Source organism: Pseudophryne corroboree, chromosome 6 (assembly GCF_028390025.1).
Source record: "Pseudophryne corroboree isolate aPseCor3 chromosome 6, aPseCor3.hap2, whole genome shotgun sequence".
Classification (NCBI taxonomy): Eukaryota; Metazoa; Chordata; class Amphibia; order Anura; family Myobatrachidae; genus Pseudophryne; species Pseudophryne corroboree.
The window spans coordinates 494912705-494940693 of NC_086449.1; the positions used below are offsets into that span (position 1 = coordinate 494912705).

The 27989-nt window shown below is 44.8% G+C and overlaps 1 protein-coding gene across 2 annotated transcripts in view; it reads right to left on the reverse strand.

The window, feature by feature from the left end:
• The window catches only part of NELL2 (neural EGFL like 2), a 489529-nt gene extending 461962 nt beyond the window's left edge, over positions 1–27567 (reverse strand). Inside the window, exons 1-2 of one of the 2 annotated variants that reach the window (XM_063927346.1) lie at positions 27035–27567; positions 26526–26654 (exon numbers count right to left, since the gene is read on the reverse strand). In XM_063927346.1, coding sequence (XP_063783416.1) covers positions 26526–26654; positions 27035–27083 — 178 coding nt within the window. In that variant the 5' untranslated portion in view covers positions 27084–27567. The remainder of the gene's footprint in view (positions 1–26525; positions 26655–27034) is intronic. The other variant, XM_063927345.1, reaches the window with a different exon arrangement.
• Positions 27568–27989: the final 422 nt, after the last annotated feature.

Sequence of the window (27989 nt, forward strand, 5' to 3'; positions counted from 1 at the left end):
CATGTAGCAGAGAAAAGCCATGCTTTGCGGAAACCAGGGCATTTCTCTGCTTTCTGCTACTCACAGAGCTGGTTAACGTGGAGAAGTTCCTTCCTACTTCAGCGGAACCCCCGGTCAGCGGCTGAATCCCATCACCATACTTTAATATGGTGAATGGGATTCATAACAGAACGGAAAGCTCAGCTTTCCGCTCTCTCCATTGAGTTCAGATTCGCCATTTTAGGATGACGCAATCTGAATACGGTGCAGAGACAGCAGGGACACTCAATGGGCCTAATTCAGATTTGTTCGTTCGCTAGCGTTTTTCACTGTGCAGCGATCAGGTAACTACTGCGCATGCGTATGCACCGCAATGCGCAGGCGTGCCGTATGATTACAAAGCGGATTGTTGTTGTGCACTGGTTCTAGCAAAGAAACCATTCGCACAGCCGTTCGCAAGGAGATTGACAGGAAGAGGGTGTTTGTGGGTGTCAATTGACCGTTTTCTGGGAGTGGTTGGAAAAATGCAGGCGTGTCAAAGCGTTTGCAGGGCGGGTGTCTGACGTCAATTCCTGGCTCGAATAGGCTGAAGTGATCGCAGCGGCTGAGTAAGGTCAGAGCTACTCAGAAACTGCACAAGCTGTTTTTGTACAGGGCGGCTGCACACACGTTCGCACACTTGCAAAGCTAAAATACACTCTCCTATACGCGGCGTCTATGTGTTCGCAGTACTGCAAAAAATAGCTAGCGAGCGAACAGATCTGAATTAGGCCCAATGTTTCCCTGCTCTCTGCCCAGCACTCTTGCTAGCTCCGCCCTCTGACCTCCCAACAGCCCCTGCAGGTCAACTGTTGGCGCATGCGCAGAGGCTGCTTGTGCTCCCTATTTGTTTTGCAAATAAAACTCACTTAATGGAAAAAATAAGATTTTAAACCTACCGGTAAATCTTTTTCTCCTAGTCCGTAGAGGATGCTGGGGACTCCATAAGGACCATGGGGTATAGACGGCTCCGCAGGAGACATGGGCACTGTAAAGACTTTAGAATGGGTGTGCACTGGCTCCTCCCTCTATGCCCCTCCTCCAGACCTCAGTTAGGACTGTGCCCAGAGGAGACTGACAGTATGAGGAAAGGATTTTTGTTAATCTAAGGGCAAGATACATACCAGCCCACACCATACATACCGTACAACATGGAATGAACCAAACTAGTTAATAGTATGAACCAAACAGCATCAGCCAAAAACTGATCTCAACTGTAACATAACCCTTATGTCAGCAACAACTATATACAAGCCTTGCAGAATTTGTCCGCACTGGGACGGGCGCCCAGCATCCTCTACGGACTAGGAGAAAAAGCTTTACCGGTAGGTTTAAAATCTTAATTTTCTTTTACGTCCTAGAGGATGCTGGGGACTCCGTAAGGACCATGGGGATTATACCAAAGCTCCAGACCGGGCGGTAGAGTGCGGATGACTCTGCAGCACAGATTGAGCAAACATGAGGTCCCCATCAGCCAGGGTATCAAACTTGTAGAAATTTGGTGTTTGAACCCGACCAAGTAGCTGCTCGGCAAAGCTGTAATGCCGAGACACCTCGGGCAGCTGCCCAAGAAGAGCCCACCTTCCTAGTGGAATGGGCCTTTATCGAATTTGGTAATGGCAATCCAGCCGTAGCATGAGCCTGCTGAATCGCATTACAGATCCAGTGAGCAATAGTCTGCCTTGAAGCAGGAGCGCCAACCTCGTTGGCTGCATACAGGACAAATAGTGCCTCTGTTGTCCTAACTCTAGCCGTCCTGGCTACATAAATTTTTAAGGCCCTGACTACCTCAAGGGACTTGGAATCCTCAAAGTCACCCGTAGCCACAGGCACCACCATAGGTTGGTTCATATGAAACGACGAAACCACCTAAGGTAGAAACTGAGGGCGAGTTCTTAACTCCGCCCGATCCACATGGAAAATCAGATAGGGGCTCTTGCGAGACAAAGCCGCCAATTCGGACACCTGCCTTGCAGATGCCAAGGCCAACAACATGACTACTTTCCAAGTGAGAAATTTTAAGTCAACCGTTTGAAGAGGTTCAAACCAGTGTGATTTAAGGAACTGTAACACCACGTTAAGGTCCCACGGTGCCACTGGGGGCACAAAAGGTGGCTGGATGTGCAGCACTCCCTTTACAAAAGTCTGGACTTCTGGGAGAGAAGCCAATTCCATCTGAAAGAAAATAGATAAGGCCGAAATCTGCACCTTGATGGAGCCTAACTTGAGGCCCATATCAACTCCTGTCTGCAAGAAGCAGAGAAAACGACCCAGCTGAAAATCCTCCATAGGAGCATTCTTGGCTTCACACCAATATACATATTTTCCCCAGATACGGTGGTAATGCTTCGCCGTTACTTCCTTCCTAGCCTAGATCAGAGTAGGGATGACTTCCCCCGGAATACCTTTCCTAGCTAGGATTTGGTGTTCAACCGCCATGCCGTCAAGCGCAACCGCGGTAAGTCTTGGAACACACAGGGCCCCTGTTGCAACAGGTCCTCCCTGGGAGGAAGAGGCCACGGATCTTCTGAGCATTTCCTGAAGATCTGAATACCAGGCCCTTCGAGGCCAATCTGGGACAATGAGAATTGTCTGCACTCTTGTTTTTCTCATGATTGTCAATACTTTTGAGATGAGTGGAAGTGGGGGAAACACATAGACAGACTGAAACACTCACGGTGTTAATAGGGCGTCCACCGCCACTGCCTGAGGGTCTCTCGACCTGGAACAATACGTCCGAAGCTTCTTGTTGAGGTGTGACGCCATCATGTCTATTTGAGGAAGTCCCCAACGACTTGTTACCTGTGCAAAGACCTCTTGATGAAGCCCCCACTCTCCTGGATGCAGATCGTGTCTGCTGAGGTAGTCTGCTTCCCAGTTGTCTACTCCCGGAAAGAAGACTGCTGACAGAGCACTTACATGATTTTCCGCCCAGCGAAGAATCCTGGTGGCTTCTGCCATTGTTGCTCTGCACCTTGTCCCGCCCTGGCGGTTTACATGCGCCACGGCTGTGACATTGTCTGACTGAATCAGAACGGGTAGGTTGCGAAGAAGATTCCCCGCTAGTAGTAGGCCGTTGTATATGGCACTTAACTCTAGCACATTGATCTGGAACCACCACAAGAGAGTTTACCCTGGCCCTGGGGGACAGGCTTATCCTCCGATGCATTTGTAGATAGGACCCTGACCACTTGTCCAGAAGGTCCCACTGAAAAGTTCTCACATGGAACCTGCGGAACGGAACGGCCTCGTAGGCCGCCACCATCTTTCCCAATACTCGAGTGCATTGATGAACTGACACTCTTTTTGGTTTTAGCAGGTCCTTGACCATGTTCTGGAGTTCCTGGGCTTTTTCCACTGGGAGAAAAACCCTCTCCCTTTTTTTTTTTTCCGTGTCCAGAACCATGCCCAAAAATGACAGCCGAGTTGTCGGAACCAACTGAGACTTTGGTAGATTTAGAATCCAGCCGTGTTGTTGTAGTACTCTCAGGGAGAGAGCCATGCTTTTTAGCAACTGATCTCTTGATCTTGCCTTTATCAGGAGATCGTCCAAGTATGGGATAATTGTGACTCCTTACTTGCGCGGCAGCACCATCATTTCCGCCATTACCTTGGTGAAAATTCTCGGGGCTGTGGAAAGCCCAAACGGCAACGTCTGAAACTGGTAATGACAATCCTGTACAGCGAATCTCAGGTACGCCTGATGAGGTGGATATATGGGGACATGAAGGTATGCATCCTTTATGTCCAGTGACACCATAAAATCCCCCCTTCCAGGCTGGAGATCACTGCCCGGAGAGATTCTATCTTGAATTTGAACCTTTTCAAATATAGGTCCAGGGATTTTAGATCCAGAATTGGTCTGACCGAACCATCCGTCTTCGGAACCACAAATAGGGTTGAATAAAACCCTTTCCCCTGTTGCACTAGGGGAACCTTGATAATCACCTGCTGTTGACACAGCTTTTGTATGGCAGCTTAAACTATTTCCCTCTCTGGGGGGGAAGCTGGCTAGGCCGATTTGAAAAATCGGCGTGTGGCACATCTTCAAACTCCAGTTTGTAGCCTTGGGATACTACAGTATATCGACCACCCAAGGATCCAAGTCCGACTGAACCCAGACTTGGCTGAAGAGCCGAAGATGTGCCCCCACCGCTGCGGACTCCCGCAGCGGAGCCCCAGCATCATGCGGTGGATTTTGTAGAGGACGGGGAGGACTTTTGTTCCTGGGAACTAGCTGTAGCTGGAGTTCTTTTCCCTCTACCTCTGGCGAGGAAGAAAGATCCCCTACCCCTTTTGAACTTATGCGCCCGAAAGGACTGCACCTGGTATTGAAGTGTTTTCTTTAGCAGTGGGGGAACTTAAGGCAAAAAGAAAGACTTACCCGCGGTAGCCGTGGAAACCAGACCTTCTAGCAGAAAACTGCCATGGCATTGGCTCTTAAACCCCAAAGCCCAATATCTCTCGCAGCCTCTCTCATATATAAGGCTGTGTCCTTAATGTGACCCAAGGTCAACAAAATACTATCTTTATCTAGGGTGTCTATGTCAGATGACAAGTTATCTGCCCCCGCTGCAATAGCGGTACCCACCCATGCCGACGCCACTGCCGGTCTGAGCAGGGCACCCGTAGTCGCATAAATTGATTTTAAGGTAGTTTCCTGTCTGCTATCCGCAGGATCCTTGAGGGCTGCCGCGTCCGTGGACAGTAGTGCAACCTTCTTGGACAAGCGCGTCAAGGCCTTGTCCACCGTGGGCGAGGATTTCCACCGTAACCTGTCCTTCGCAGGAAAAGGATGCGCTATAATAATTCTCTTGTGAACCTGCAGTCTCTTGTCAGGAGTTTCCCAAACCTTTCCAAATAAAGCGTTCATCTCATGAGATGGGGGAAACGTTACATCAGGTTTCTTTTCCTTAAACATGCAGACCCTCGTGACTGGGACAGAGGGGTCCTCCGTGATATGCAAAACATCTTTTATTGCAATAATCATACATTGAATACTCTTGGTCACTCTTGGGTGCAACCGTGCATCATCATAGTCGACACTGGAGTCGGAATCCGTGTGGGTATCAGTGTCTGCTATCTGGGAAAGGGGACGTTTATGTGACCCTGATGGGTTCCCTGCTGCGTCCCTGGACACTGCTTCGTCCAATCTCTTATGTAATAAATTCACATTAGCATTTTAAAACATTCCACATGTCCACCCAATCCGGTGTCGGCTGTGCCGACAGAGACACGATCACCATCTGCTCTGCATCCTCCCTAAACAAGCCTTCCGCTTCAGACATGTCGACACATACATACTGACACCCCCACACACACACTGGGATAACTGAAATATTGGGACTGACCCACAATAAGGCCCTTTGGAGAGACAGAGAGAGAGTATGCCAGCACATACCCAGCGCCACAATATACTGATAACAAAAGTCCCAGTCTAAATAGCGCTTATAACATATAATATTTGCAACAAATAATGTGCCCCCCTCGTTTTTGCCCCCTGTTACTGTGTGCAGCAGGGGAGAGTCCGGGAGCAGATTCTCTGCAGCATGCTGTGGAGAAAATGGCGCTGGTTAGTGCTGGAGGATCAAGCCCCGCCCCCTCGGCGGCGGGCTTCGGTTCCGCTCATATCTTTATACTGGTGGGGTTTTTATAACATACTGCCCCTGCAGTATCTAAACTTGCTGCCAGATTAAATTGAGGTGTTTATTGCTGCTCAGGGCGCCCCCCCTGCGCCCTACACCGATGCTGTGCCTGTGTGTGTGTGTGGGAGCAATGGCGCGCAGTGAAGATCTGAAGTCTTCTGCCGCCTTTGAAGTCTTCTTTCTTCTTATACTCACCCGGCTTCTATCTTCCGGCTCTGTGAGGAGGACGGCGGCGCGGCTCCGGGACGAACGGCAAGGGTGAGACCTGCGTTCCGACCCTCTGGAGCAAATGATGTCCAGTAGCCTAAGAAGCAGAGCCTATCATTTAAGTAGGTCTGCTTCTCTCCCCTCAGTCCCACGATGCAGGGAGCCTGTTGCCAGCAGTGCTCCCTGAAAATAAAAAACCTAAGAAAAGTATTTTCAGAGAAACTCAGTAGAGCTCCCCTGCAGTGCATCCAGCCTCCACTGAGCACAGGAACTAACTGAAGTCTGGAGGAGGGGCATAGAGGGAGGAGCCAGTGCACACCCATTCTAAAGTCTTTACAGTGCCCATGACTCCTGCGGAGCCGTCTATAACCCATGGTCCTTATGGAGTCCCCAGCATCCTCTAGGACGTAAGAGAAAGTCACATGTAAAGATGATCAGTGCCACAGAGTCACACCACGGCATGGAGTGACTAGAAGGGCTGTTTACTGTGAAGGGAGGCTAGATATGAGTGGACACATCTGCACGCTGCCCCTTCCCATATTATTTATATATATTTATAGAACAATGCAAGACAATGGATTTGGACACAAATCCTCTTTATATCACATTCATGCAGTAACTTGAGAGCTCTTTGTTATTTAGGTAAATAACACATTTAAAATATACTGCCCTACCCAGGGTTTGATTCTGCATAAAAACCATAACATTTCTAGCTGTCCCTGCCACGATGGAGCGGACAATCTATATTCCCTACCACATATACACACACATTCACACTAGGGTTAATTATGATTGGAGCCAATTAACATACTAGTATATTTTTGAATTGTGGGAGGAAACCGGATTACCCGGAGGAAACCCACGCAAGTATGGGGAGAATATACAAACTCCACACAGGTAGAGCCATGGTGGGAATCAAAAACCCATGACCTCAGTGCTGTGAGGCAGTAATACTAACCATTACACCATCCGTACTGCCCCAACCATGCGTACGAAATATATATCTTACAGTAGTTTAAAAACTCAGTTACAATAATTTAACCCCTCAAAAAATAGTGTACCTACATGCAAGTATTAAAAACCCATTACCTAAATCTATTACCCCCTAAATTGTGTACCTACATCTACAATAAAAATGACAATACAGGTTGAGTATCCCATATCCAAATATTCCGAAATACGGAATATTCCGAAATACGGACTTTTTTGAGTGAGAGTGAGATAGTGAAACCTTTGTTTTTTGATGGCTCAATGTACACAAACTTTGTTTAATACACAAAGTTATTAAAAATATTGTATTAAATGACCTTCAGACTGTGTGTATAAGGTGTATATGAAACATAAATGAAGTGTGAATGTAGACACACTTTGTTTAATGCACAAAGTTATAAAAAATATTGGCTAAAATGACCTTCAGGCTGTGTGTATAAGGTGTATATGTCACATAAATGCATTCTGTGCTTAGATTTAGGTCCCATCACCATATCATCTCATTATGGTATGCAATTATTCCAAAATACGGAAAAATCCCATATCCAAAATACCTCTGGTCCCAAGCATTTTGGATAAGGGAGACTCAACCTATACCAAAAATTATACAGCATTTTGCCACAGAACTTAACTTAAGGCCCATACACACTGGGCGATTTTGAGCTCAAAGTAGCTCACTTTTGGCATTTTGAGTTACTTTGAGCTCAAACTCGGCCCGTGTGTATGTGTGGGCTATAAGTGGTGAGCGCTAATGCGCAATCCCGCATCATCGCTGGCCGCCGCCATCCATCAGGCTGTTTAAACATCGCTGGGCACAGGGAAAATAGCTCAGTGTGTATGCACTGAGCTATCTTCCTGCCAGCGATGTTCACAATCATCACTGTGCATACACGCTGGGCAAAAATGCCCAGTGTGTATGCACCTTTAAAGACTTGAAAGATTAACAATTTGGAAGATGAGCGATTTCCCTTGAACTTTCTGATAAACGCTATTGAGTATACACACTGAGCGATTTTTACAAATGATCTGAACGACGAACGATCTGTTCTCCTGGGATTGAGGGGAATACGCTGCATGCATGGATGACTGACGACCTACTTCAAACAAGCACGGGTGTGCGAATTGTTCATCGCTCGCTGTGTACACACTAGACGTTTTGAATGATAGAGCGTTCAAAACAGTCGTTATAGCTCAAATCGCTGGAAAAAAAAATTCTAGTGTGTATGGGCCTTTAATTGAAAAGCAAAGACAAGCACCAATATTAGTTTAAATAGTTTATTGAACATGAAATAAAAACAAAAAAACAAAAACAAAACATAAAAGCAACAAAATAGTAAAATAATAACATTTTACTGTGAGGCAGAAGTTCCTCTACCCCTCTCAGCCCCTTTAGGTGCACCTCCCCACATACAGGCACTACGCATAGGTGGAGTCGTTTGGGGGCTGGTGGCATGGGTATTCACTGTTGATGTGGAGGTACCATCTCTAATGGGATACATATGATATCCCGACTGATGGGATTCCGGCGGTCATATGACTGACACCGGCATCCCAAAGCAGTATGTATGGTTACCCTCCACCCATTACCCCCCTATCCCGTCCTTCCCGCATTCTAACCCTAACCTCCCCCCCCCCAGCAGCATAACCCTACTCGGTGGTACCTAGACGGAACACTCCCTTCCAGCAGCCTAAACCTAATCGTCCCTTTCTGGTAGCCTAACCTAACTTCCCTACAGTCTAACCCTAACCCTTCCCCCTTAGCCTAAACCTAACTCCCCCTCCTGTGGCCTACCAATAGGGAGTCGTGGCAGAGGTTATTCGGAATTCCGGCGTTCAGGATCCCGGTGCCGGCATTTCTATCCAGGTCAGGATGCTGACGTCGGCATTCCGAGCAGTGACTGTATTCTGGCATCACAATTCCGCCAGGTGGGATGCCAAATGCCAGTATTCTGAACAGCTCTTTGGGCCACCCTCTACCTTTGCAAGCTGATGAAAGCCTGTGACTGCTCACGGATGACCTGCATTTGCTCCCAGACAGCTTGTGTCAACTCAAACATATGGAGATTCATCACACTGGCCATCCAGGTGTGGGTCTCCCTGGGCCATCATGGTGGTGTGGTTTAGCTTCCACAGTTGATGGCTGATGGTGTCCATTTGGCGTATTTGATGGTCCATGAAGGCTATCTGCTGTTCTCTGAAGGTGTGAATGGAGTGTGCTAGCTCCACCACACTTGGACTGGTGGTTTGTGGCCTGACTGCTGGCAGTTGCAGCTGCTTAACTGCTGTGCTGGGGGCTGGTGTCTCCATGGGAGTGAGGAGGAGTGTGTCTTTGTCTTCTTCCTCCTCCTCAGAATAGGCCACTAGGCCAACATGTTTGGCCAGAACCTCAGGCACTGGTGGTGTAGGGAGTGGCAGAGAAATCAAAACATGCGATGGACCTGGAAAGCAAAACAAAATGCAAGATAAACATACTTGTACTCTACAAAAAATACTGTTGCTAGTAATTTAGGTCACCTACAGTAACAATGCATGTGTTAAAGATATCCATGCTTGATGATAGGTGCATTCAGTAGGCACTCTATTAAATTAATCAAAACACCACAATATCATGGTTTTTAATGTAATTGTTCAAGGGAACTTTAAAAAAAAAAAAAAATACTACTTTACATATCAGTTTGTTTTAAGTATGAAAGTAAAACAATAATTACTATGTTTGTGTCAATTACATTTTGTAATGGTTGCAGGCCTTACTGTCACAATGGTAATGGTATTAATGTTATGTGACATTATAGTTCTATTCAGGAGCGGTTCTTGGTGCGGGCAAGCAGTGCCTGCGCCCAGGGCGCTGTGGCCTGGGGGCGCGACCGCAGTCACCCCACAGGCACCGCCGCCTACCCGCACCCCACTCCCCGGCTGCAGCAGACACCGTGGGCTGTGTGGGCGTCTGCTGCAGCCGGCTCCAGTGACAGACACTAGAGGTCATTATTGACCTCTAGTGTCTGTGCAGCGCTGCAATGGGAGAGACGTCATGACGTCTCTCCCATAGAGAGGGGCCGCGGGAGGCCAGACGGAGCAGCAGCAGTCAGGAAGCAGGAGCGGGGCAGTGGTAAGTATTGTTTTTTTAATTTTTGTGTGTGTTTGTAAGCGGCTACTAAGGGGCACAGCGACACGGGGCACAACTACTGGGGCAAAGCAACAGAGGGCACAACTACTGGGGACAAAGCAACAGGGGGCACAACTACTGTGAGCACAGCGACAGGGGGCACAACTACTGGGGGCAAAGCAACAGGGGGCACAGCAATAGAGGGCACAACTACTGGGGGCATAGCTACAGGGGGCACAAAACTGGGGCAAATCTACTGGGGGCATAGCTACAGGGGGCACAACTACTAGGGGCACAGCAACAGGGGGCACAACTACTGGGGGCAAAGCAACAGGGGCACAGCGATGGGGCACAACTACTGGGGCAAATCTACAGGGGGCACAGCTACAGGGGGCACAGCTACAGGGGGCACAGCTACTTGGGGCAAAGCAACAGGGGGCACAACTACTGGGGCAAATCTACTGGGGGCATAGCTACAGGGGGCACAGCTACTGGGGGCACAGCAACAGGGGGCACAACTACTGGGGGCAAAGCAACAGGGGGCACAGTGACGGGGCACAACTACTGGGGCAAATCTACTGGGGGCATAGCTACAGGGGGCACAGCTACTGGGGGCACAGCTACAGGGGGCACAGCTACTGGGGGCATAACTGTGGCCACGCCCCTCCTCTATGAAGCCACACCCCTATTTTTCCCACACGCCTCCGACGCGCACTGTTTTGCTGCTGGGGGCGCCAGTGGAAACTTTCGCACTGGGCGCCACAAGGTGTAGAACCGCCCTGGTTCTATTACTGCAGCCTACCAACCCACAGGGGAGGTTTGTAATGGTGTATGTGTTTTTGTACTCACCAACCTCCTCTGCACCCATTTGAGTGCGCTGCCTTTTTGCTGTAGTCTTTTTCTCCTTGGTGCAGGAGCTGAGGAAAAACAAATGTAAATCAGTGCTGCTTAATGATTTGTGATACATGTACCTTTTGCTGAATATGCATCATAAAGGATAATAAACACCGTATATTATGTGCTAATAGTGTTGCCTACACAACTATAATGTTTGTTGGTTGTAGGGCGCACATTGCATACATTTGCAAATGTCCCTTACTCTGCTAGGGTGCCTCACACTCATATGATTGAAAGGATAACATTTACAGGATTTTCAATTACAAACTTAACCTCTTCAGGGATACTGACACATGTATTTTTTATTTTATTTTTTAAGAAAAAAAAAAAGCCTATTATTAATTGCATTACCTTTTTACTTTGTAACTAATAAAAAAAAAAAAAAGTGATTATAGTCAATTAATATCTATTTACAGGCAAAGCTGTTAAACGAAAAAAAAAAAAAAAAAAAACATTTTAGATAGATAGATAGATATCTGTAACATATTAATTTGTCCCTGAAGAGGTAAAAAAAAAAAGTTACAGTTGACACAGATTTAGGTTCAGATAGTTAAAAGTGAGACATTTTTTGTTTACTCACCAGGACGCCTTGGGATTGGTGGACGGTCTGTGTTCTCAATATGGTTGCTTGGAAGGATTTCAAGGGGATGATCTGCTTCAACTCCTCTTCAAAACCTATATAATGGACGGAAGCTGCTTGTCGCAACCCCCAACGCTCCTCTTGTCTTGCGTCTCTTTCAGTGCTCCTTGGCCATTTTTGCTTTGAGGACTCACTTCATGTCGTTATAACTTTTTTTTATGTTTTTCAGGTCACGCCAGCATGAGCTGAATGCATTTACTGCGTCTAAAACGGGCTGACACATTGCCTTCTTCCATGATGCAGGCGTCCGGTGTGACTGAGTACTGAGAAGGTGTGGGAAAACTGCCACTGTGGCATAGACCAGAGCGCAATTTTCCTCATAAGTGAACTTGGTATTTCTGCCAGTGAGAGTCTTCCGGAGAGTAAGTCTAGCTGGTCCATCCTCCTCCTACGTCCCATGCTCATCACTTTCTTCCTCTTCCTCAGTCTCAGGCTACTGCATGATCACCTCCTCCATCCTCTGCTGACCACAAACACTCCTGAAAGCCATAATGCAAGCTGGGACTTATATAGGGCTTGTGAGGCACAAATCAGGAGACTTTTGGGTGCCAGTCTTTGAAACTGTGCAACTTGCATTTTGAAACTCAGATTCTGTTTGGTCAGAAACTCACATGCTTCCTAGTGTGAATGCTTGCGAGTTACGTTAGACCCTGAAAACTCACACCCTATTACATTTGGTAGTTGCAGGGAATACTCGCACCTTAAAAATGTGTGAGAAGGTGCGAGTTTAACTGGCACTAAAAACTCGCACCCTATTACATTTGGTCCTTAGTTCTAAAACCGAATGATCTTTGCCTTCCACTTCATCCCATGTTGGGTTCTTTCTAATACTGATTTTATTCTTGTTTATTACTTTTTAAACATGATGAGTTTGATACTATTTAAATATTCTTTAATAATGTAGTTGCTGGTTGGGCTTTAAAGATGTACCATCATTCAGTAATGCTGGCAGAGGTATTTGCAGAAAGTTGCATGAACCTGCATTTGGCCCTAATGATTTATATTCTGCTACTGGCAAACCCAGTAAAGACAGGAGCCTCTGAATTTGCCATTGAGCCCATGGCAACCTTACTTAGGTCCATTCTGTGCATCATCCATAGATACTCATGCAAGGTAAAGCCATACTCCACAGTGTCTAGTTTCTTCACAATATAAGGCTATGCAAGTAACCACTGAGTCCTTCCTATTGGTGGTGTGAAAATATACCACTTGTGATAACCAAGTCCTAAAAAGAACAGACCTGGATAGGCTCTCACTTTTATCATATGCATTGGTTTAACTTGTAACGCAGCACCTTGCTGGAGAAAAGCAATATACTGTAGCTACCTGAGGCCCTACCAAGTTTTCTGGAAGAAAAAAAAACAACAACTTTCTTGTATAAAACTTGTTACAGTCAGCTACAAATACAACTTATTACTCACTGATTTACTGGATTACAAATTCCATTTATGGTGGTCTCCGTCTCTTGGTCTGTACTTTGTATTGTGTGTATATGTGAACATACACTACAGAACCTCTACACATTTTCAAAAGCTCTACCTATACAAACTAATAGACCTACCTCTAATCTAATTTCACAGCTTTCTTCACAAAACCATGTCTATAAAGAATCCATATTACATGCCTTACATTAATGTATTCATATGAACCAATGCAGATAATGAGATTTCTGGAGATTCTGGAGATTTAGGCTGTGTTAGTAAATTAAGTTTTAATTGATGTTTTGTCTTCAATAATTTAAAATATTCTGTTTAGAGTGGAAAACTCAGTAATTAGAATTAACAGCCTCTTATCAATCTCTATTAACCCCCCTGTCCCGGACAAGAGACAGCACGTTATGTAATTGTCACCTAAGACAGCAAATACTATCCTCAGTTCCTGCCAACATATTAGGTTTTAGGAAAATATCTGCTAAGAGAAAAATAAGTTTCAGGGGCCTATTTATTAAAATCATTTTGCAGAAAATTGACAGAAAAACTGTAGCCTTTGGAGGATTTTCACATTTTTTTATTTTTATTTTTTAAGTATACCCGTGAAATGGTATTCTGGCAGTGCAGTAGATTTCCCTCTATTGATGACTGGCACTTCAGCTCCCTGAAAAGTTTATGGGAATTGTTAAATAAACAAGCTCTGATAAACTTGGCTTTTGGAGTTGGCTTCCTGATATCGAACACCATCTGAGGCAGAGCCTTTCCTAACATACTAACATATACACAGAATTTTGACTATATAAACTACTGTATATGAAAAATACAAAGAAGATTATAATGTTCTAATAATTTTTATAGTCTCTGGAGTAAAAAAAAAAGTCTATGACAAGTGAGGCAGTGCCTCCCCTGCCTAACTTTTCCACACATCTCTGATCAATACTTACCAAATTTCTAGCAGTATATACTGCTGCACCTGTGTATAATGCCCACATGCACCCCTGGGCTCACATATTCTTTGTAAATCTGGCTCTGGAACTAGCCAATGCCTCCTGAGAAATGTACCTCACAGTACGTCCAAGGACTTTAGGCTACAACAGTGCCTTTTTTTGAGAGGTATTTTTCAGATCTCCGCTTTCACATGAGTGGTCAGAATGTCACACGTGCCAGAGCCAGTGACAATTACAACTGTGACCCAGTGATACATTGCCCCGATATATAATTTCTTCCTGCAGGGAAATGAGACCATAAGAAATTATGTTCATTGGCTCTGAAACGCGGCCAGTGATAAATTGGCTCCTCGGTGTCCAACTACACCACCACGAACTACACAGAATTGCCAGATGCCAAACGTGGGTGTAATATTGGTGGCTGATAATACTTCTGCCTCAGAGCAGAATGGGTTTGTTGGGTCGACCTTATTTAGGTCGACACTCATTAGGTAGACCACTATTGGTCGGCAGGGAATAGGCCGACACCTGGAAAAGGTTTACATGGTTGGCAGGTCGACATGGGTTTATTTAATTTTTTTGGTGTAATTTTCTTCCTACAGTGACCGGGAACCCCAATTAGTGCATCATGCCGCTCGCCATGCTTCGAGTAAGGTGCCCCGCTGCGCTCGGCACAGGTTACTATTCCCAATCATAGTCCATGTGGATCGTAAAGTCTGAAAAGTTATTTTAAAAAAATGGGGGGGGGGGGGAAATTGTGAAAAACTCATGTCGACCTTTTCATGTGTCGACATTTTGCAGGCATCGACCTAATGCATGTCGACCTAAGGACCGTATCCCCTTGGAGCAGCTACATACACACATATAGTTCCAGAACCCTGTCACAACAGTTATTTTGCTGCATTATGATTTACAGTAAGTGTGCTCCACACTTCTTAGATTGAAGCTCAGTTGTGCAGGACCATCTTTCCTTCCTTTTCATTTCCTTCCCTTCTGTGTATTTGTTATTTATATCATGATTCCGTTAATGTTTTGCTTATAATATAGATCAGCATTAGCACAGTGCTGTGTAACGGACACCAGTGACTCTACCACTATATTGAAAAAGGGAGTCAATGTTTTTCTCTACATTGATTTTGTTTTCACTGTATAGGTAGCTCTAGTTAAAAGCTGCAATCCAGCAGCAGAGTGATTGATGCCGGCTCATCAAGACTTACACTCAGACTGCTTAGTGCTGGAGAAATGAAATGATTGAATTGCTGCACCAGCCTTTACTATAAAATGCTAAAGACTGTGGTGATGCTGTGCCTCAGAGGGCTCTTAAAGTGGACTTTCCATCATTACCGACTATTTTATAATACCTGAGAAATAACTAATATGTCAGACATTGGTTCCACAAATGGCAACTTTTTACTAATTTGCACAGAGGTGGACCAGTGCACTGCCAGGCCCCTTAGTGAAATCTGTGTAGGGGCCTGGCGATAGGGGCCATCTCTCAGCACGTGAGGTCTGATGTATGTACCCACTGAGCCTGTATTTACATATCTGTTATATATGCCTTTCTACTGGCATTCCAAGGGTATAAGTTCAAGATCCCGGCTGTTGGGATCCCGGCAGCCGTACTACCGATACCAGAATCCCGACGGCCGTCAGAACATAGACAACGGAATCCCGAAAGGATCAGGATCCTGACAACGGAATCCCAATGTAAGTATTAACGGCCGCCTTAGGTTTAGGCTGCGGGAGGAAGGGGGGGTTTAGGTACTCTCCAGGAGGCGTTAGGGTTAGGCTGCAGTGTGGGTGAAAGTTAGGGTTAAGCTGCAGAGAGAGGGAAGGGTAGGGTTAGACACCACTGGGGCAGTGTTAGGGTTAGGCACTAATCGGGCACGGTTAGCTTTAGGCTGCCGGAAAGGGGGGGGGGGGGGAGGTTTAGGCACAAATAGGGGAGGTTAGGATTAGGCTGCGGGCACGTAGGGTTAGGGGGTAGAGGAGGGAGGTTACGGTAAAAAAAGCACCCCTGTCAGCATTGCCACGACCGGGATACCGGCGTTAGAATACCGACCGCTGGCATCCCGACCGCCGGCTTTTCATACTGAATCCATTCCAAGTTTATGAAAGGTCAGGATAGACTCAATAGACAGCTCACTAAAGATAGATAGGCTTTTATAACACCTGTAAGTGATAAAAAAAAAGAATCTATTTCATTTACTGTACATACATGTATTTACACAAGAATTGCAGAAACAGCACAAAGACCTAGAGCAGTATAGCAGCAGAAAAGCATACAGAAAATATGTGCTCATCTTTAGGTGTACCATCCATTTCTACGCTTCATTCACATACAGTACAGTAGTCAGGGTCGGACTGGCCCACAGGGGTACCAGGGAAACCACCGGTAGGCCCCACTCCTTCCTCTAGGGATCAGGTTCCAGACTGTGCACTTGTATTATACATGGTAGATGTGTTGCATTACACTGCACTAGACTATTGTGTATTTCAAGCCTCTGTGGATGCTGGCCACACCCTTAAGTATGGGCCCCTATCACAGCATTCCCCCGGTGGGCCCTTCATGACCCAGTCCGACACTGAAAGTAGTCCACGGGATGCAGCCAAGTTGTTGGTGGAGCTGTGATAAACAGCTAGATGGAGTGGAAGGAAACAACACACATGCGGCATGCCCCAGCTGCTGACCCAACCCACAAACGTCCTTCTCTATATGAGGAGAAACATACTAATAGTTTTTTAAACTATAAACAAATACCAAGGGTTTTCTTATATCTTGTGTAATTATTATTAACCATTTCATTTAACCATTCTGGTTCTCACAATAATCTGACTTTATTTGGATAACACAGTTCATACCAGTGAATGAGGCTTCAGTTCCTTCTTCACTTACACAAACGTGATCGGGTTTAGATCGATGACTGAATTGTTCCCATGTCTGTGCTTTGATACATATGGAGATGGAGTTTTCCATAGCATAAAAATTCCTCTTACTCTTGGAACCAGGCATGTTTACTTCCTCTCTCTATTTTTTATACCATGTGTTTGTTATTAATTTATTCACTTACTAGACTCTGAAACATGTATCTCTCTACAATGCACTGTGCTACCATAAGGCTGCATAGGCACACTATCTGCAATCTCTGCATTATTAATAAACTGGAGACACAGTGCACAATCTGGTGGCAGTATGACTGACATTTAGGACTACAGCAAAAGGAGTTCCCGGTTATGATATGGTTACTGTAACCAACAGTGCTATAATGACGTCATAATGCATTCGTTTCACCAACTATTGCACTTGCCAAGCAAGCAGTACATGGGATAACTGGGACCAGGTCGTCAGGTCGACAGTAAGTAGGTCGACACTGTATAGGTCGACTACTATTGGTCAACAGTAAGACCATCGACATGGTTTCTAGGTCGACATGACATAAGGTCGACATGAGTTTTTCACTTTTTTTTCCATCTTTATAACTTTTTCATACTTTACGATCCACGTGGACTACAATTGGGAACAGTAACTTGCCCGAAGCTCGCTCGCCATGCGAGGGGACACGGTGCACTAATTGGGGTTCCCGGTCACTGTACGGAGAAAACGACACCAAAAAAAAAGTAAAAAAATCATGTTGACCTTTTCTCATGTTGACCTAGAGTCCCTGTCAACCTAGAGTCCCTGTCAACCTACTTACTGTCGACCAATAGTGGTCAACCTACTTACTGTCGACCTAAGTCTTATCTACCTAACATACCACACCCGGAATAACTGTAACATCATCAATCTAATAGGCCCACATCTTTCTCTTTCTGAAAGCCAGTATATGTTAATTTTTGCTGCATTTTATCCAGCCAGCTATATGACACGCTTATGGAAACAGTATACATATTTAGTACCCATGCTAAGATCTACGGTCTCATCCACAATCCTCGTAACCAAGTTTCCCTTTCTATTATTTCCTCTTTATGACACCCATTTACCAGTTTACAGCACAACACACAGAATGGATTTCACATATACAGAAAACGTTCTTACACGGTCGTAGACACAACCGATAAGATCAAGTTCAGCAATAGTCAAATAAATGGGTTGCAGTTAATTTGCCAGCCGTCGGGATCCTGGCGGTCAGGATACAGACGCCAGAATCCCATCAGCCAACAATGCCAACAGCCGGAATCCCGGCGCACAGGGGCTATTCCCACGTGTGGGTGTCCATGGTTCCCACGAGTGGGAATAAAACCTGTGGTGAGTGCATCGAGCCACTGAGCCTGCAGCATGGTGAGGACAGTGAGCCCGCAAGGGGACTCTTAGGCATACTGGCGGCTGGGATGCCGCTGTCCGTATACGGTCGGACGGCATCCTGGCCGCTGGTAATTCATACTGAGTCCAAATAAATTAAACGCAAAACAAAAATAATGCAGCTAATCATGTGTTAAAGCACGCATTCATGTAGTCACAACTTAAAGCACAACACTAAATAGCAATCATAGAAACAAACAAACAAACAAACCATAATTATATTTTGTACAGTAATGTTTACAAACCAAACCCACAACTGAGTAACTTAGTTGCCAACAGTAACAATGAACAATGAGTTACTGTTTTTACACACACACACACACACACACACACACACACACACACACAGGTCCAACGGGCGATATCGCAGATGAGTGCCATGCTGTTGAATGCAGCATGGCCCTCACCGCCGCACCGTCATTCAGGATGTTGGCAAGTGTGTAAGCACTTGCCAATGTCGGGTTTCGTCGCAGAAGACAACGCATCTTTTTTTTTTTGCGATGTCGTCCTAGTGTGTATGAACCCTGAGAAAGGCCCTACAAATTCTTATAAATTCACCTGTTCTTGTATCTCCACAATTCTGACAAGTATAAATGCTAATGTTAATGAGAAAGTGAATATCCCACAGAAGCATGCTATCTGTTCTCCATGAAACCAACATTAACACAGATACACCTTAAAGGGATATAGAAGAAGTAGAAACATCACACAGTATATGCAAGATCGTTTGATTCCTGGATAAAGGGCATGATCTATTAAAAAATGGGTATGGCCGTAGGTAAGCAGATCTGTTTGCATTGCCGGTTCTACCAATAGGCGTTTGGTACAATTGATTAGGGTGCCAGTGGTTAGTGGGTCACCAATGGTAAGTGGGCCACAGAAAATAAACTAAAATAACCTTGATAGACGATATCGGATATGTATAAAAAATTAAATAGTAAGGTGTCTAAACAATTAAAGAACATTCAAGTGACCTTAACCTTTGTTTAGATGAGCATTGTCTAATGATAAGTTCACTTTGGCAGAAGATCCTTGCACAAATCTGCAGTCAACAGAAAGGATTGAAAGAGGACTTGTAAGCAGAAATACATAATTATTTTATTTTAAAAAAATTCTAGAGTTGAGCAATTTGCATATACTGTAGGTTTGGTGATGCTAAAGAAATAGTGAGTGCCAAATTAAATCTACATTTAATTATCACAGTCATATAGTCTTTAGTCTGCCCTGTTCTACTTGTCCACATGTCCGTGGTTAAGTGGACAGTGGGTACTACTGCATTTTGTAGGACACTGAGGACATTTTTTCTGATGTCTCTGTACATTCTCGGTATCGCCTGCCTAGTGAAGTGGAACCTAGATGGGATTTGATACCGTGGACACAGTACCTCAAACAATTCTCTAAGTCCCACTAAATTAATGGCAGATACCGGATGCACGTCTAACACCAATATAGCTGTCAAGGCCTCAGTTATCCGCTTTGCAAAAGGATGACTGCTGTCATATTTTATCTTCCTCACAAAGGACTGTCGGCCAGTCAATTGCTTAGTTGAAGTAGTACAAGTGGTCTTCCGACTTCCCCTCTGGGATGACGACTGACTCTCAGCAGTAACAACAGCAGCGGCAGCAACAGCAGGCGTACCACTCAAGGATCCTCCGGAGGAATCCCGGTTAGGAGAGGACTCCTCAGTCTTGCCACTGACATGGCCTGCAGGACTACTGACGTTACTGACTGAGGAGTAAGTGGACGTTGAGGGAGTTGGTGATGTGGCTTGCAGGAGCTTGGGTACAAGAGGAAGAAGGGATTTAGGTGTCAGTGGACTGCTTACGCTCTTACCCAAAGTTTCACAACTTGACACTGACTTCTGATGATTGCGCTGTAGGTGACGTATAAGGGAGGATGTTCCTAGGTGGTTGATGTCCTTATCCCTACTTATTACAGATTGACAGAGGCAACACATGGCTTGACACCTGTTGTCCGGATTTGTGGAGAAATAATTCCACACCGAAGAGGTGGCTTCTTTGGTATTTTGCCCAGGCATCACAATGTGCTTATTCATCCCACAGACAACAGGTGTCTCCCCCGGTGCCCGATTTAAACAAACCACATCACCATCAGAATCCTTATCGTCAACTTCCTCCTCAGCGCCAGCAACACCCATATCCTCATCCTGGTGTACTTCAACAGTGACATCAATTTGAATCAGATCAGAAACTTAACTGGCGGTGCTACTTCCAGCACTTGTAGAGGGCATGCAAATGGTGGAAGGAGCCACCTCTTCCCGTCCAGTGTTCGGAAAGTCAGGCATCGCAACCGCCGACACACTTGGACTTCTCTTGGGGATTTGTGATACCAATTTAGAACGCACAGTTCTTTGCTGTGCTTTTGCCATCTTAACGCTTATTTTTCTAGTGGGAGGATGAGGGCTTCCATCGTCATGTGAAGCTGAATCACTAGTCATGAACATAGGCCAGGGCCTTAGCCGTTCCTTGCCACTCCGTGTCATAAATGGCATATTGGCACGTTTACGTTTCTCCTCAGACAATTTAAATTTATTTTTTGGGGTCTTTTTACTGAACTTTGGATTTTTGGATTTGACATGCCCTCTACTATGACATTGGGCATTGGCCTTGGCAGATGACGTTGATGGGATTTCATCATCTATGTCATGACTAGTGGCAGCAGCTTCAGCACTAGGAAGAAGTGCTTCTTGGTCTTTCCCTATTTTATCCTCCAAATTTTTGTTCTCCATTATTTTTCTGGAGTTATATAACAATATGCGGTAAAGGAGAGTGTACCTCTACTCCACACAGGGTAAACTGTGAAAATTATTTTGATTCAATATTAATAACCCCTTTATTTGGAGTAAATAATATACAGCACAGAACAGCACCACTGGACTGGACTTATATGGAATTATATGTATTTATATGGACTTATACGGCAGGATCACTGGATTTATATGGCAGTACCGCTGGACATATACGGCAGTATCAATGGACTTATATGCAAGTACCATTGTAATTATACGGCAGGATCACTGGACATATATGGCAGTATCAATGGACTTTTATGCCAGTACCATTGTAATTATACGGCAGTACCGCTGGACGTATACGGCAGTACCGCTGGACGTATACGGCAGTACCGCTGGACGTATACGGCAGTACCGCTGGACATATACGCCAGTACCATTGTAATTATACGTCAGGATCGCTGGACTTATGCGCCAGTGCCCCTGGACTTATGCGCCAGTATCAATGGACATATACGGCAGTATCAATGGACATATACGGCAGTATCAATGGACATATACGGCAGGAACACTGGACATATACGGCAGGAACACTGGACATATACGGCAGGAACACTGGACATATACGGCAGTATCAATGGACATATATGGCAGTATCAATGGACATATACGGCAGCTCAGGGACACCACCACTGGACTGAAGCAGCACAACACAGCACCACTGCAATGGACTGGACTTATACAGCAGCACTGGACATATGGCAGCAGAGGACACCACCACTGTGACTGGACAGATGCAGCACAAGACACGGACACTGAGAGGACGGAGACACGTCCTCTCTCTACACTCTCCAATGCCGGAGTGAAAATGGCGGGAACACGCGGCTCCTTATATGGAATCCAAACCCCGTGAAAATCCGACAGCGGGGTGATGACGTATTGCCTCGTTCCGGTTTCTGAGTCAGGCGGGAAAACCCGAGCCTGACTCAGATCCGGGCTCTGATGGTGAAGTCCGGTAGGGTTCGGTTCTCTGAGAACCGAACCCGCTCATCCCTAGTTATAATTAATTAAACTCAAAGAAGTTTTCATTGATTTGTTACTGAATACAACCAGAAACATTGGTGTGAAAAGGTGGATTTGCAGCAATATAACCACTTTGTAGAAATGTCTATATTACATATTGAGCATTTTAGGATTTAAGCTGCTTCCAATTGTATCTTAAAAAGTAGGATAATGATCATGTTGGCATCTTCTTCTGCCTGATCATTTGTATGGAGCACACATATAGGACTATGAGTTATCCTATTAAGGAATATTACTATAGAACAGTCTGGTGTTAATACAGAAAAATGTCTTGAGGCAGTTTGGTTAGGAAATCAATAATGTGACAACGATATTAATGGCAAACATCACAGCACTCTAAACAAAGGTCTTCCTATCGGATAGGAAATCACACTGGTTAGCATTCGTTCCGGAGAACAAATGAACGAGTTAGCAGAGGAACACTTTATATCACTTATCCAAAGAGAAAACAGTAGTCAATCAACAATTCCTGCACAGCAGTATTTCACTATGTCCTTGGTTTATGTGACTAACACATGACATATTTCTGTGCTACACTGTTTTACAGTAGTGCCAGAGCAAGAAATAAAATATACAGCATAGAATAAGAAGGTTTAGCGCAGCACACATAACCTTGAATGAAAAGATGTGGTGCCAAGGTCCATATACTGTATAGTCATTTTGTCCCACTCAGCCAGTTTTCCGCAGAGAGAAAGAAATGAAGGACCGGCACGCTGTAGTGAAGAAAAGTGGAGCTTTAATCCAACATATATAGAAGTACAGTAATGTCTGCCCGACGGCATCCTTTTTAGCCATGCTACTGGCTATTATCAGGGGCATCAGTAGCACAGCTGAAAAGGACGCCATCAGGTGCATAATACCTGTATCTATGGTGGATTAAAGATCCACTTTTCTTCACCACACCACTGAATGCCGGCCCCTCATTTCTGTCTGTGGTAGACTGGGTGAGTGCGAGAGACACACACACACACACACACACACACACATATATACACATTGGGAGTCATTCCGAGTTGATCGCTCGCTGCCATTTTTCACAGTGCAGCGAACAGGTTACTACTGCGCATGCACCGCAATGCGTAGGCACGTCGTACGGGTACAAAGCGGATCGTTGTTGGGCGATGGATTTAACGTAGAATCCATTCGCACAGCCGATCGCAAGGAAATTGACAGGAAGAGGGCGTTTGTGGATGGCAACTGACCGTTTTCAGGGAGTGTTTGGAAAAACGCAAGAGTATCCAAGCGTTTGCAGGGCGGGTGTCTGACGTCAATTCCAGGACCAAAAAGACTGAAGTGATTGCAAGGGCTGAGTAAGTCCAAAGCTACTCAGGAACTGCAAAAAACTTTTTCGTCCCGCTCGGCTGCACATGCGCTCGCACACTTGCAAAGCGGAAATACACTCCCCCGTGGGCGGTGACTATGCGTTTGCACGGCTGCTAAAAGTAGCTAGCAAACGATCAACTCGGAATGAGGGCCATTATTTCTTGCTCTAAGAATAAAGCCAGTATACTGGTTGCTTCCCAGGCTTTTAATCAACTCAATCAGCAATACAAGATATTCACTTTCCTTCTAGAGAGGTGCAGTCATTCCAATATTTAACTGGGCAAATAAAACAATCATTATCAGTAAACTTTACTTACTTAACTCCTCAGTCTGTAGACCATACCTAGGGCTAAATTCAATTAGCTGTGAAAACTGCGATTTTACTGCAAATCACGAAAAGCACTTATTTGATTGTCTGCAAAAATGGATTTGCGGTACTTTTAATGCAAATTTCAACTCACCACCTCCGAGTAGGTTATAACGTAGGGAAAATCTCTTTTAAATTAAAAATGTTGGGATTTGGTTCAGAACCCCACCCCCGCTCCTCTGCATGACTAATTAGGCACTTTTATTTATTATTTTTAATTGCCCAGTAATGACATGTCATTGTTGGGATGAAAAAAGTGTAAAATGATGGAAATTGGGGTACAAGGTATGGGACAGGTATAATGGTGTGCTTTATGAGTGGGAGGAGTGTATTTAGTGTTGCAGCTGGGAGTAATCGGTCTGTGTCCACTTTTATTTTTTGAAAGTTCCCTAAAATGACCCAAATACTGTATAAACCTATACCCATTTTTATGTGGCCTGGATTTACTTTTTGCCATGAGCATCTTCTCTGCTCTTTTCACTGCTTCATACATCTACCCATAGCATGTAAAATGACAGTTAGGAGCTGATTGGTTAGTACTTTATCTCTCTCCAAGGCTTACTACATGTGCATCATGGTCTACCCATTTTCCACTACTGCAATAACCTGGGTTATTGCTGGGTCTACCCAGGTCATGGTTAAGTGTAAAAAGGTCCTTGAAAATAACCTAGATCAGGTGACCCGGGAACCAGACCCAGGCAGTGTAAATGGAGCATCCCGAGTTATGCTTAAAAGCTGCTGATTGGTTATGTAAGCAGAGGTCCTCCTCAAGAGAGGGTCTGGGAGTGACATACAGTGCAGACATGGGTTCAGTGTAAACGGGGCTGACCCGGGAATACCCTCGGTCCAAGGTACATTGCAAATGGAGTCTAACCTGGGTTTTTGGTGGAAAAGTGGTAGTGTATGCTTGCATAGTGAAACACATACCCCTTTTCCACTGTGACCAGGGAAATTCTCAGGTCTCAGCTCACTGACCCTGGTCAGGAGCACAGGATTTAGTTCTGGCCAGTTTCCTTTTCCACTAACCTAATTCCCGGGTTTTGCGCATTCACATGTAGAAACACAGGATTTTTATGTCAGTGGAAAAGAGGTAGCTACATACTTTATGCTTACTGTGATGCATTTTTTTCCATATCATAGAGAGATGAAAATGTTTCCCATCTGTATTTCTTTCAATACTAAACTGAAAATACTAACAGTCCTTATATGCTTAACCCAACTGGTTGTTATTATTATTATTATTATTATTATAGTTGGGTATTGGACAATGGGTATTATAGGAAAACCCTTGCAACCTATTTAAGTTACTACAATGCCTACTAGAGGGCTGTAATGATGTCAGCATTAGATATGTACAAACCTTCACATGGAATAGCATACATGCAGAACACATGGAGACAGTGCAGCCTCATTAACACATCTGTTCTCTATCCTGTGCATAGGTTTTAGTCGCACCTTCAGCATAGCTAAATGAAACATATGTACTGTACACCTGTGATGGTGATTAGGGGGATGGCCTAGAACACTTTTCTGTTGTATGGCAGAGGTTCTCAAATGCGGTCCTCAAGTAGTCACCCCAACAGTCCAGGTTCCAGGTATATCCATGGCTCTGCACAGAGGGTTAAATCAAATTGACTGAGGTGCTAATTAAGGGATCTATTTACTAAGCCTTGGATGGAGATAAAGTCGCTGGAGATAAAGTACCAGCCAATCGTCTCCTAACTGCTATGTCACAGGCTGTGTTTGAAAAATGACAGTTAGGAGCCGATTGGCTGGTACTTTATCTCCAGCGACTTTTTTTTTATCTCCATCTAAGGCTTAGTAATTAGACCCCTTACTCACCTGTGGCCCAGCAATGATATTCTTAAAACCTAAACCGTTGGGGTGCTTTGAGGACTGCGTTTGAGAACCTCTGTTGTATGGGGTGGGTTGTATCTGGTAGAACTAAACGTACAGTAATACAAAATGTTAACAAAAAACGTTTGTATTAACGGTGCTCTCTTAAAGAAAGAAAAAAAATCACCATAGCTGCATCTCTTGTGCACATTAAATAGAGTCAAAGCAACTTTCATAAACCAATTCCATTTCCAGCATAAGACGCAGGTTCCCAGCAGCATTAATCTCCCTGATCAGGGTAGTGTGCCTTATTATTCATTGCTTCCCTAGACTCAAATCAGCCATCTGCCAGCCTCAGTCCTGCTGTACATTAATTAAGGGGCCATCAATCAGTAAAAAAGCCAGCGGTTGCAGCAGAGCCCTGACACATGAGTGGGGAAAGCTGGTAGTTAGGGTGGATGATGTGCTCAGCAGAGAATCACATTTCCTCTAATTGGAAACTTAGCAGAAATCAGTTGTTGAATATAAAGCTGTCCTTGCTGGCCAGTGTAATACCTGATGAATAGTATTGTCCACACTATCCAGTACAGTAACGGTTAATAATCTGATCCAACCTGCAGAGCAGCACAGATACAGTATATACCCACCAAGCCATATCATTTTCCTTCATTAATAAGATATCCAAAATCTCAGAGCTATATTTATCTCTACCCAGCATGACCTGGCCCATGAAAGCTAAGGCTGAAGTCAGATGTAAATTATTGCACCACACTATATACTACACATACAAGTTCCCATGCACTGTGGCTAGTGCACGGATGGAAAGATAGCAGAGAGAGAAGGGAGCTCCCTGCCTCCTGCCATGGTCATTAATAAGGCATTAACATATATTGTAGGGACAGACAAAGGGCAACCAAAGCTGAGCGCACTGGCAAGGTGATCTACATCAGGTGGGTGGATGCACACCGGTCCTGATGGGGGGAATACCTTGAAAGAGGAAGGCTTTGCTTCTGTTGTGAAGTCCTGGAACCTGCTGCACTCCAGGAGTGGCTTCCCCCAGCTGGAGCTCCTCTAGGATGTCAATCTGCAGGGAGGGGTCAACACCAAACCCTGAAACTAACATGAGAAAGCGAAAGGCACCAATTACACATTACACTGAGATACTGTACAATACATTGCATGTACATCTCATACTGTCTCCTGTGCTACCTCGGCGCTCAGTACCTGCTAGGAGCAGCAGTAGCTTTTTATAGAATAGAAAAAAACTACAAGCACAGACCAGTAATGTAACCTACTTTCACAGGGATGTTTTAAACTTAAGTTGTTCTTATTACTAATACCATTCAATTTAATTTTGTACAATTTCCCCAGAGATTTTATATATATATATATATATATATATATATATATATATATATATATATATATATAATCTATCTCCCAATACGTAGGACTCCTGTTTCTTCAGCATTAAACATTAAATAGAGTTCTCTTACCTGTCTTGAGGCAAACAATAACGCAGATTATGCCCACTATTAACTCCATGTTGGTGGGAACACAATCAGTCCATCTCCCTCTCTGCTCTCAGAAAGCTCCTGTGATCCCAATGAAGATGCTTCCTCCTAACATAAGACAGAGAGCCAGCAGATGAGCCAGCAACTTGGATTCCCTAAAGCTCGCATCATTCCTGAGCAGGCAGACCCAGCAGAGAGGAGGAACACTGGTTTAACCCAATAAATGCAGTGCACCCTCACGACGACTTTAATCCGGAGCAACACCAGCAGAAAACATCCAACAGCGAAGAGCTAGGCGGCTGTGGCAAGCCTCAGCTCGGGTCTCCTGCAGACAATGGATATGGGAGAGATGCTGAAACAGGGCACTCTAATTGCTACTCCAGGGATTTGGAGGAGGGGAGCAGGGACAGGCTGACATGTGCCTTTCCTCTCAGGGTATGAACAATTGGTCCTTGTAGCAGCTGATCAGACCACACTGCGCACAGCATTTCTCTGCTTAGCAGGGTGCTTACAGGTTGCGTCCTCCAATGATTGACAGGAGGTGGGCATTTACGTGGATAGATGGGTAGAGCTGGGCATCCCTAAGATGAGTTGTGTTTGTCTGCAGGGGGACAATGTGTAATGCTGTAGTTGAGCCTGCACTTTAGACTTCAGTACTGTTTGAGGAATTGTAAAGGTAGGAAAAGAGCTGACTTTGCTCATTATGCGCTGTATATGGAGTGCACAGCTGTCACTATGTGGAATATACATCTTACATTCACTCTTTGAACTATTTCTAAACATACATACTATTTATAGCCCACATTGATTTTCTTGGGAATGTCCTTCTCACAGCCATTCACTTATGACTTCTCACTAGTCATTTATTGCACACTCCATTCATGAATCCTTCAGAAGGGACCGATACTAGTTTTTTTAAATAATATATATTTTCTTT